General features: G+C 37.3%; 1 protein-coding gene across 3 annotated transcripts in view; it reads left to right on the top strand.

Annotated features, from left to right (window-relative positions):
- Window positions 1-12,565, top strand: part of CNTN3 (contactin 3) — a 339,239-nt gene that overhangs the window by 294,594 nt on the left and 32,080 nt on the right. For 2 of the 3 annotated variants that reach the window (XM_019428459.2, XM_019428458.2), the window contains exons 14-18: window positions 6,244-6,361; window positions 7,222-7,380; window positions 7,480-7,629; window positions 9,544-9,614; window positions 10,637-10,871. In XM_019428459.2, the coding sequence (XP_019284004.1) occupies window positions 6,244-6,361; window positions 7,222-7,380; window positions 7,480-7,629; window positions 9,544-9,614; window positions 10,637-10,871 (733 nt within the window). The remainder of the gene's footprint in view (window positions 1-6,243; window positions 6,362-7,221; window positions 7,381-7,479; window positions 7,630-9,543; window positions 9,615-10,636; window positions 10,872-12,565) is intronic. The other variant, XM_019428460.2, reaches the window with a different exon arrangement.

The raw sequence follows: 12,565 nt of genomic DNA, 5'->3' as shown, positions 1-12,565 counted from the left end.
CATTTTGGCAGGTAATGATTATTTTGGTCAGCAGTTTTCTGTTTAAGATGAAAACATACATTTTCCATATCAATTTCCATATAAATGTAAGCTTAAGAAAGTTTATAATTTTAAGAAAAAAGTAAGGAGCATTTGGTACTAGGATACAGGAAACCAAATTGTGGAGGTGTGACTCTAGTGAATGAAGTCACTAGAAAACATTGAGTTAAAATTACTATGGGAACAAAGAGTAAGCATCCTGAAATCACGGATGCTTAGTTAGGTCCTCCATCAACACACCGCCCTCCAGAAAAAAAGTGTCCCATATTGTTAATATGAACTTGATTTGCAGTAGAAAAGCTGATACCTTACAGCAAACGAGCACTTGACATGACCTAAAATATGCATGAAGTGCCTTTGCCTGAGTTTTTGTCATCTTTTATGTGTCACTCTTCCAAAAACCATTATGATGGAACAAGCTGGAGCTCTCAATCCAGTAAGGGAACAATTATTCCAAATTGTTGGTATCAAAGAAAATAAAGTAAATTTTGATATGAACAGACAACACATTTTCTGCCTTTAGTATCATCTGTTCAGACAGCTAGGCTTCAGAAAACTTCCAAGGAAGATGTTAATCAGTCAACAAACTAAGACTGTTAGTGTTAGGACCTGTTTTTCCGGTCTCAGGACTGCTAATTATTTTTCCTCCTTGCCTGAACAGTGTACATCTGAAATGGAAGTGACCTTACTGCAGCTGTTTTGGATTGATGGTGGGGGCACGTTGTAATTTGGTTGGTCAGACATTCATGTCTACCAACAATTCCTTCAGGGACCTTCACAGAGGAAAACACCACCCAGGTTCCAAAAGGAACGAGCAGGTTTGACTGTTTTCAAGGCACCTGCATATGATTTACATGCAGTGTCAGGATTGGGAAGGCAACCCAGCGATAGGATGAATGATTAACATTGGAATCTATGCAATAACAGGCCATGTAAAGCGACAAAAAGGAGGTGGATCACTTATTCGACCTCGCCTTCCAAATAGCCGTCAAAGGCTTTTTTCCCCCCGTAAACTGGAAAATTATGCTTCTTGGCAGTCCAGCAGCAGCAGTTACATTCAGAGTGCTTACTAGGAAATTAGTTTTTGCTGATAATTTGTTATATTAAAGTTTATGCTACATTTGCACTGTTCAAGAGGTTACCTGAGTTCTAAGGTTTATTTTATACCTTGATTTTTAGCATATGGTAGATATCACAGTGTACTTTCAGCCAACCTATAATTATTAATGATCTGTCTGCTTATTTGTTTTTGCCTGGCATGGGTTATCACATCATGTAGTAGTTTTTTCAGAGCAGAGCACTCTTTAAATTACATCAAAAATTCCATTAGCATCGTCACCTAAGAAAATATAGGGAAAAGTTAATAAGCTCCTCTTCTATATTTCATGCACCCTGAATTTTCCCTTAGCATTTATTTCAAAGATGATTTGGCTTATAAATCCATTTACTGTTTATACCTGTAACATGTTCTAGATGTAATTTTTTTCTAGGGGACATCTACATGATTAGATGAACAAATAATTGGATAATCAAGTAAATCTAGCAAAGCCTTAAATTTTTTTTTAAATAGAAAACACTTAAAATTTCATTGTCATCAAGGTGTAAATACGAACCTGAAACTATCTGCAATGAGCTTTAAGTTTTCTGGGGACAAATCAACAATTTGTGGATTAACTATACCCCTGATATCCTCTCTCCCCTGTACTCCTAAAAAGTCTATGTTCTCACTTGCCTTAGCATTTTTGTATATGTTTAAGTGCCTTTTACTCTAACCCTCTTTTTCTAGGTAGCTTGTACTCGTATTGCAAATATCAGTTCAACTATCACTTCACCAAAACTCCAGAAAATCATAGATACCTCTGTGTACCTCGAGCTTGCGTTATTACTTTGTAATTTTACATTGGTATGTTGTAGTCATTTGATTAATGACTGTCTTTCAACTGCAAACTCCATGAACATATGGACAGTTATTTTTTTCACTGTTGTATCCCTCGTGACTGAAGTACAGGAGGATGCTTAATCAGTAGTTTTGAGTAAATTATCTTATTTTTAAAAGATAGGGCATTTCAGAAAATCTACAATTCATATAACTTAGTGAAATGTCTCCTGCTTTTCAGAGTCCTGTAAGTGATTAGAATAGGCCTGTCCCATTAGTAAAGGCTCCATTTCTGAGTAAATCTCTGATCAATGGCACTGAAAAGGGAAAGACTGAGAATTGCACTGCTGTGCTTTGAGAGGGAGATCTAAGGGAAGTAGGGATGGGGAGATTTTTTAAAAAATGAAGCTTTGACTCTGCATCTGTCCAATTCTGGTCCACTGTATTTGAAGGAAGAGGAGAAAAGGGTGAGTTCAGGAAAACAATACAAAGAAATACTAACAGACTAATTTAATAGAAAACAAGCTACAAGCTATTTTTTTTTATTTAGATTCAAGTTAGGTAACATACTGTTTAGTGTTGGTTTCATGAGTAGAATGTATTGATTCCTAACTTACATATAACATCCAGTGCTCATCCCGTGCTCATCCCAACAAGTGCCCTCCTTAATACCCATCACTCATTTAGCCCAGCCCCCCACCCGTTCCCCTCCAGAAAACTTCTGTTGGTTCTCCGTATTTAAGAATCTCTTATGGTTTGCCTCCCTCTTTGTTTTTTATCTTTTTTTTTCTTCCCTTCCCCTATGCTCATCTGAAATTCCACATATAAGTGAAATCATATGGTATATGTCTTCTTCTGACTGTCTTACTAAGCGTAATACACTCTGGTTCCATCTGCGTGGTGCAAATAGTAAGCTTTCATTCTTGTTGATTGCCAAGTAATATTCCATTGTATGGATGTATGTGTGTATGTATATGTATATGTATATGTAAGTATATATATATATATACCACATTTTCTTTATCCATTCATCCGCCCAAGCTATTTTTTATTCAAAGAATTAATAGTGTTCCTAAGAATGTGCTTGATGATTTTAATGTTCCTAAGTTGTTTCATTTGAATCTAAATATATCTAAGTAATGGATGACATTTTATTGATAAATATGTTAAGAAAATAATCTAGTGAGTACTGCTTTGCCACATTTTGACAACTTTTTTCAGTTTTCTTGAGTACTACTTTACTAATTTTCCTGGTGTTTTTCTGGACATACCTCTTCTCTCACCTTTATCACAGTCAGTCAACAATCAACTATATTGTAACCAAGAGCAATGAAAAACTGATGAGGACAAGAACTGGTTTGACATAAGTGAAACTTCCCTTGGGAATTTTCTTTTCCTTTTTTATCTTTTTGCAATGTCAGAATATTCAATTACATCTTGATAAGAAATTATAGGATGTTCTAATTGGCACAATTACTTACATTATTATTATCAAATATTTCATTCTTGTGAAAGAAATTGGAGTTTAGAATTAGAATCATGTTATTTTACAACTTCAGCCTATGCCCCTTTTTAATGTGGAGCATATAAACCTATAGTCTTATGTAGTAATGACTGAATTTTGAGAGCTATTATATTCGACCAAAAAATGCACAGATCATAAGTGTATAACTCAATGACTTTTCACAAAATGAGCACACTCAGGTAACCAACACTGAAATCGGGAAACAGCACGACCCATATCCTAGAAATCTTCATGGTGCTACCCATCCTTTGAAAGAAAACCACAATCTACATCTGTGATACGACAGATTACTATAATGTTATCTCTTCTGATTTATGTCTTTGATGCTGAGACTCAGCCATGTTGACATATGTAGTTATGGTTCATTCATTTTCATGGTCTAATAGTATTTCCTTAAGTGAGTGTTCCACTACTTATTTATTGTGATGGACATTAAGTTGTTTGTATAGTTTATCTCTTATGGACAGTGCTGCTACACACGTTTTTGTAAATGTCTTTGATGAGCATAGGCATACATCTCTGTAAGGTTTATACTTACGAATGGAATTCTTGGATCATAGATTATGCTTATGTCCTGCCTTGGTGGATACTTCTAGTTTTCCAGAATGGTTGTACTAATCATCATGAGTTCCAGTTCCTCCCAAATCCTCAGCAGGGCTTGGAATTTTCTATCTCATTAATTCTAAAGTTATCTACAAATGGTCTGTGGCATGTAATTTAGTTTAACTTTCAATACATAACTTTTCTATATTTATGAAAATAATTTGTTTCACATGTATATATCTGTTACCCTGGCATGGGTTTACATTCTAGAGAGCAGAGACCATGTATTAGATACTTTGCTATCCTTGAGTGAACCTAACATGGCAAACATTCAATGAACTTTTGTTAAGATGAATCTTAATTCTCTGTACTGATCCATTAAAAAAATAGAGTAAGAGAGAAGAAACAGTTGAAGAGGAACAATACAAATATGCTTTATTGAGAGAGACAGAAATTAAAGAGAGCAGCCATCTTAAATTTTGCTAAATTTTATTTTCCATTTACGTATTCATCCGCTCAACTTTATGTTAGTGCTGGAAAAAAGTCACTGGTTCCTGCTGTCTACACCTCTCAGTTAATTGCTTCTTTTTTCCACTCTACATTGTAAAAAGATAATTAAAAATTCTATTTTCCCTGATGGTGAGCCCAACTACATTTCTTCAGGAAGATGATTTGGTTTTGACATAAGCAAACTAATTATTTCTTTCTTCACCCATTCATACCATAAGTGAAAAGAAATGACAAGTCAATATCTGTCTCTTCCTTACTCTTTCAACAGATACAAACAGCAAGTGTGCCTAAAAGATGTATTTATATGTCTAAGGGCATAAAGAAAGTCCAGTTCCAATTTTCTTTTACCGAACTGCTTTCAAAATAAGCAAATAAACATAAGCAAGAATAAGAACTGACCTAATGCCTTGATGGAATTTAATAGTAACAGTTCTTACTTCCCTGAAAATAAGAGATTTCTATAGAAATGATAATCAACCTCCTGTGAGTGTATGGAGCTCATAAAACCTGAAGAGTTTCTAAAGGTCAGCAAGCATTGAAAGTTTTGTCCTGGGGATAAATTTCTAAATAACCCTGAGGAGAAAGAGAGGGAGGGAAAGAAAAAAGTTCAACTTGAAAGTAAAATGTGCAAACTTAACAGTTTTTGGATTATCATTTAATTACAGCCATCAATCACCTCACATCTGCTTTCTCCCAGTACTCAAGAAATTCAGGCTAAAGCCACAGAATCTGACCAACAGAGAATATATAGCCCATTAAGAATCCAAAGGATAGGAAGCAATATTTGAGGAATTACCCTGTAGGAGATCTTAGGAAATTACCTAGAAGCACAGTAGTGGAATCCATCTTTTAAAAAATACTAGGAAAACTTAAGAGTAAAACTGTCCTTTTAATTAATACGATAAACACTATTGCTTCCTCTTATGTACCAGTTTAGAGATTTTTCAGTAAGTGATCATGTTCAAAGAGCTTTGCTTGCCAAATCATTTTATTTTAATCCATATTTTTACTAATGCGTGCAACTGGCCTGCAGTAAATACTTTTATGAACATGATTTTATATTCTTTTAAAATGAGGACATTTGAAGTTGAGCTTTTAGAAATGCATTTGCTCCATTAATTGGTGCTAGAGGATGCCAGCAAATGTCTTTATGGACAGCTGTTATTTTTCAGGTTTAAAGTGTTTTAATTTCTTCTTATTGAGGGGTTCATACTGGCTGTTCCTAAATTCTGTATTGAAAGAATTAAATGGCTTTAGGCTTTTTAAGCTCCAATGTGTTCAGAAAAGTGTTTCAACCACGGTAATCCTCTTGTCCTGCTGTATTTATCTCCCACCAGATACCTAAATGCTTCTCTCCTCTTCTCAGGCAGATAATTGCAGAGAGGTTGGAATCAGAGAGAAGAGTTGAGCCGGTGCTGAGCTGTGGATATAAAAAGAAGTGTCATCCTAGTGGATGGAAGTAAATAGACTCTGAGGCCATAATCTCTGCCCTTATTTACTTTTGAAGCCATAAATGCCCAGAAGGAAGCTTGTCATTTATTTAGATACAGAAATCTATATCTGCAATCACATATGGTTTTTAACATGTTTTTATTTCCATACATTCCATTGTAGCAATCTACAGTCTTGAACCACCTTGGTCTTCTCTCTAAATATGGGTTTCATCTCCATGGTGTTGTTGGCTACAGCCTTCAAGACTGTCTGTGTTTTCAAAATGACAGTGTGTTCCTTACCTGTTTTTTCCCAACAGAGTTCATCTGGAGATTTAATGATCAGAAACATTCAGCTGAAACACAGTGGAAAATATGTGTGTATGGTGCAGACGGGGGTGGACAGTGTTTCATCTGCCGCCGACCTCATAGTAAGAGGTAGATATGAATGCCTCAGTGGTTTTTTGTTTGTTTGTTTGTTTATTTGTTTGTTTGTTTGTTTGTTTTACATCTCCACTAATAATTTCATACTGGAGGAAAAACCATGAGACCACATATGAGCATGTGAGTTATGTTATTGATTTGATCCCCCCCCAAATAGTCTATAGAGGATGTGACAATACGGATGGGTGCTAATTCAACAAAATAAATATCTCAGCTCTGCCCTTCAAATAGCTCTCACTGTAATAAGCATTTCACAGCTGCTGCCAAGCTGATGTGTTTTTGAGCATGTCATTAATACAGCGACAGTGTTTAATATGAAAGGGAATAGTGATAGTATATATATGACAACTTCCAGAACACCAGGATCATCCAGAATGCCTGAGAGAATTTGCCAATCCGAGCTACTGTCCATGGTACTGCTTTGCTACTGGGCTGAAAAAAGGACCAGAGGACATGATAGAATAAAACAACTCCAGACAGCAAGCTAGGAACTACAGATGTGCATCAGTAAATTAAAAGAAAAGAAATCATGCCAAAAGTAAAAGATGCAGAATTTGGAAAGGTGCAGTAATCCTACTGAACAGAGGCCTCAAAAAGCGGGTGTCATTTGCAGGCCTAGAATACCATGATTTTGAAATTACTGACTCACATCCAGATTGAATATCTAAAAGCAGAAATGTCAAAAAGAAAAAGTGGTTATTGTATTGCTAGGCAGATGCCCTTCTTCCCAAGTAGTTTTGAAATTAGGATCAGTTGTAGGTATTGAATGGATCATGTCACACATTCTTCACTTTTGTATAAAAGATGACATTTATGGAATTACTACCGAGTGTTTGCATTTTTGTCTTCCTTAGGTTCACCTGGACCACCAGAAAATGTGAAGGTAGATGAAATTACAGATACAACAGCCCAACTCTCTTGGAAAGAAGGTACAGATAACCATAGCCCAGTTATATCCTATTCTGTCCAGGCGAGGACCCCTTTCTCCGTGGGTTGGCAAACTGCCACAACAGGTAAAAGAAGAGAGTCAAATGCCATTGGTACATATAAATGGATTTTAAGTCAGCACCAAGACATGCAGACTGTCACTTCTCTGATATATTCCTTTTTAGTGCCTGAAATCATTGATGGGAAAACACACACAGCTACTGTAGTCGAGTTAAATCCATGGGTGGAATATGAATTTCGGGTTGTAGCCAGCAACAAAATTGGAGGCGGAGAACCCAGTTTGCCCTCAGAAAAAGTAAGAACTGAAGAGGCAGGTTAGTGTTTTTGTTTTCTGAGTCAAATGGGTTAATAGGGTGTGTATGTCCATTTCTCTTGGCATTGGTCTCCAGGCCAGCAGGGAATCAACCTCAAAAATCCATTATTGCAATTATCTGACCTATCTAATGGCAGAACTGGCCATATGGCATTTGTCAAAAGACACTCATATAAGTGATTCTAATGTAATGTGACATTTCCAAAAGTTCAGTCCATCATCAGCGTTTATTAGTGCATGTTGAGTGAATATGTTTTTGTCACTTAAGGTTATAATTACTATCTGACATAGTCACCCTGTTAACAAGGGAAATGCTGTTTTCATTTATAACAAGCATTGACAAATTGGTAGGATAATGACATTTGGGAGTTCTGCTGCTAGGAAATCTCATTTTGCCACCATGCTCCATGAATGAGCTCAAGTTACTGGTGATTATGGATATTTTGACCCCTCAATGATTAAGAGAGAATCACTGTTAAAATTTTATATTTGGGGAAACTATTAGTATTAACCATAAGACTTCTTTTATAATATCCTAACATTGAAACTGGAAATTAGGAAGTGTACATAGTATCACATTATTGAGGCATTTGAGAGAATCAATAGACTTTCCTTTTCAGAATCTTTAATATTAATTAATACTAATTAAAAGGATGTTTGAAGTACAGCTCACATATCACTTTAGATACTAAGCCAAAATAGAAGTCAAGGAATACATTTCAGTAATTTTAATGATGGTTTTTTACTCAGAACAATGCATGTGACATTTCCAGCAGGAATTATGAGAAATAGGGGAACCTTGCTGATCTTTGTAGTCCATTTATTTATTCACACAACACATATTTTTTTAAATATTTATTTATTTACTTAGAGAGAGTGAACGAGCATGGGAGTAGGGGAAGGGCAGAGTGAGAGGGAGAGAATGAATGCCAAGCAGGCCCCACACTGTCAGTGCAAAGGTAGAGGCAGGGCTTGATCTTACAAACCATGAGATCATGACCTAAGCCGAAATCAAGAGTCAGATGCTTAGCCAACTGAACCACCCTGGTGCCCCCCACAACACATATTTAAGGAGTGTCTACTGTGTGCTCAGCATGTTCTAGATATGGTGGATACAGCTGGGAACAAAGACCACCTTCAGGGAACTTCTATTCTAGTTATGTCATAGAACTTAGGAAGCATGAAGTTCTCAGTGTAAGTAAGGAATCTGACACCTGTGTGAGGTTTATAAAGAGCAGGTCTTAACAAGATTTGAGGATTTGAGTCTAGGTCATTTTTTTTTAGGTAAAGCCAATGTTGGCTCACCAGTTAGATCTCTACTGTGTAATATTCCCAAGTTAAATGTTCATGCTGGATTCATTTCCCATCATACCTAGTGAACCACTTTCCCCTGTTGTATTAACCTTTATACAGAGTCATTTTTTTCTTACTATTTGAGATATTTTGAATCTTTGATAATTTCATGCAAATGTAAATTATTTGATCTCCCCAAAGATACACACACACACACACACACACACACACACACATTGCATATATGTTTTATATGATCCAGATACACACATACGCATATGTATAATGTGCCTGTGATCAGATTACTTCAACTATTAGAAATAAGCAACACTGGGGCGCCTGGGTGGCTCAGTCGGTTGAGCGGCCGACTTCGGCTCAGGTCATGATCTCGTGGTCCATGAGTTCAAGCCCCGTGTCGGGCTCTGTGCTGACAGCTCAGAGCCTGGAGCCTGTTTCGGATTCTGTGTCTCCCTCTCTCTGACCCTCCCCCGTTCATGCTCTGTCTCTGTCTCAAAAATAAATAAACGTTAAAAAAAAAGAAAGAGGCAGCACTGAATCTTCTTTCACATAAGTGTCACCAAATGCAAATAGGGTTTTATCTCTGTGTCTCTAACCTACACAGTTCCAGAAGTGCCTCCTTCAGAAGTCAGTGGAGGAGGTGGGAGCCGGTCTGAGCTGGTGATAACCTGGGATGTAAGTGTCTGGGCACCATCCTCCCCCACGGGGGGGTTGTTGTTCCCACCATGGCCTCCTGAGTGGCACTGGTGGTGGTACTGGAGGGGGTGGTAATGCTAGTAGCTCAAATTTTTGAATGCTCACTCTATGCTGATCACTGTTTCCAGCATTTTGTGTATGGTTTTGTTTTGTTTTGTTTTGTTTTCCATTTCACTCTTGGAACATTTTATAGATGAAAACACTAAGGCATAGAGAATATTAAATAATTTGCCCAGGGTCATTTGGCTGGTAAACATAGGGGTGAGAGTCAAGTCCTGGCTGTTTTCTCTCAAGCTGTCCTCACGGCTTTCCATGCAGCTGTAACCCCACTGATGCACACCCACTGATTCCAGCAGGTGCTTGCTTCCTGGCCATGCTCTCAGCTCTTGCTTTATGTTGTAATTAGGAAAAATTTTAATTAACACATTTGAAGTCAGAAAGCATGAGAATTGGCTGTGTTGTTTGAAGATGTTGATGAAAAACTAGAAAGTTAAGAGATCGTGATGGAGTGTCAGTAGGAATTTTTGACATGATATAAACACAACTTTGACCTTAATACACTGTTTTTACTTTCTTTTTTTTTTTTTTTTTATAGTTTTACTCCTTTTGTATTTAACCATCTAATCAGTGGGCAATTTCTTTCCTTAGACTCAACATTAGGGATTAGATGATTTTTATTTGATTTAAGAGATGAGGTATATTCAACTAAAAGCGTATCTTATGATACATAAGTCACATTGGAGCTACAGAGTGCTCAAAAAGATTTGAATAACTTTAGAAAATTCTAATTAGTTATCTGGATGGCTATGAAAGAGTGGCATATGTCTGTTTAAAAGCAGCTGACTGTGCCACTGACCTTTTTCTCCTTTTTTTTATATAACCGCTTAATACGATGTCAATTATTATTTGATGGCTTTTGCAAAAGAATAAGGATTATAGCTCCATTTATTTTTATCTCACTCTCATGTGTAAGGGTAATTTAATATGTCTTTCCTTTGTAGCCAGTCCCCGAAGAACTGCAGAATGGTGAAGGTTTTGGTTATGTAGTTGCTTTCCGTCCCCTTGGAGTTACCAACTGGATCCAGACAGTGGTTACATCTCCTGATACCCCAAGATATGTCTTTAGGAATGAAAGCATCGTGCCATTTTCACTGTATGAAGTTAAAGTGGGTGTTTATAATAACAAAGGTGAAGGACCATTTAGCCCGGTGACAACAGTGTTCTCTGCAGAAGAAGGTATGGAAAACATTTTGATTATATATCAGTTCCAACCTAATAAACCACTTATGCTCCAAAAACTGATTTGGAAGTTCTTTGTGACTTCAGATAAATTTCTTCTAAAGGATAATAACTGAAGTCACAGTGAGATTCACATTTCAGGTGGTAAACATCAACCATGCCTACTTGGAAGTACCAGACTCACTAACTAATCAGAGGATATAACTATTGGTTAAAAATCTCTTGATAAGCTGGGGCACCTAAGTGGCTCACGTGGTTAGGCAGCCAACTCTTGGTTTCTGATCATGTCATGATCTGATGGTTCGGGAGTTTGAGCCCTGAGTCAGGCTCCAACCTGACAGCATAGAGCCTGCTTGGGATTCTCTCTCCCTCTCTCTCTGCCCCTCCCCCACTGTCAAAGTAAATAAGCTTTATAAAAATCTTGATGAAGAGTGCATTCAAGTCCCAGTTTGTGAAGCAAGGAACAACACAGCTTTCCACAACTTTCTTCTTTTGGGGATAAGATTAAGATACTCTCTTGGGAATGCCCTAATCTCAGGTTTTATAGTGTTTCCTGTGACCTGCAAATAGGATGTTAGCAGGGTGGACGGAGAGGACGGGAAGTGTGACATGGAGAGGTGTGCAATGGGCAGACTCGAGAATGTGATGCACCAGCTCCAGCCAGTCCACTCTGGACCCATTCCACTTCTCTGCCTTTCTTATACACCTGCCCCAACTATGGTATCTCTTTAGAAAATATTATTATTAGGAGAATCATATGAAATTGCCATTTTATGGGACAAAAGCAGCTGAATATTGGCTCTCACATGGGGTTCTACTTAATAAGAATGACAGGAGCTAACATGTATTGAATACTTACCATCTGCCAGACTTTATCTAATTTGGATTTTCCAAGGAGGAATTACATGTAGGCACTATTATCATTGTCCATTTATACATAAGAAAATGGAAATTTAATAAGAGAAATTCATAGACTTGCCACACTCCATACAGACTTGCTAAGCTAGTATTTTAACCCAGAGCCTTCGCTCTTAACCATTCTGAACTCATGAAATGTGATTATACGGTGTCTTCTCTACCCCCAGCACCTTGCAGTAAATTGAAAAACATGGTCCACAGTTGTTGTGTATAAAATAATAAGAAGACTCAATTTTTTTAATACCCCCAACACTATTCTTATCCTCTCTTTTTCTACAGAGTTCGGAGAGAAAAACAAACAGGTAGTATAAACCGTTGCAAAAAAAAAAAAAAAAAAAAGCCTTCATATTAATAGCCAGACCCCATTTCCAAGAGTTGCCAAAGATTTTCATTACAAAGGCAGGGATCTGTGGAAGGATGGCAGTTAACCAGGGAGTTTTCAGACACTGCCTACCCTGTGCACCGTGGATTGGAAAGGCTGGCAATTAGAAGGAGGGACAACTACAGACTTTCGCCCTCTCCTCCTCTGCCCTTTCCTCCTTCTGTTACTATTCTTGCCACTAATGATGAGTTCGGTAAAGGTCTTTCTATTTCAAACATCAGAAACAGATTTGACTTATCTGTGAGAAAGGTAAGGGATTTGGTGGAAATATACTAGGACTTATCCAATCAAAGGAAGTTTTAAACAGCACACCTCATAAAGATCATTAATCAGAGAAGCTCTGGGGCCTCAGAAACCATCTACCTCTGTAGGGTGTCACACGAGGTTGACT

This window comes from Panthera pardus, unplaced genomic scaffold (assembly GCF_024362965.1).
Source record: "Panthera pardus isolate Hobbes unplaced genomic scaffold, ASM2436296v1 HiC_scaffold_8, whole genome shotgun sequence".
NCBI classification, from domain to species: domain Eukaryota; kingdom Metazoa; phylum Chordata; class Mammalia; order Carnivora; family Felidae; genus Panthera; species Panthera pardus.
The sequence above is the reverse complement of the archived record's forward strand: the minus strand, read 5'-3'. Positions and strand labels throughout refer to the sequence as shown.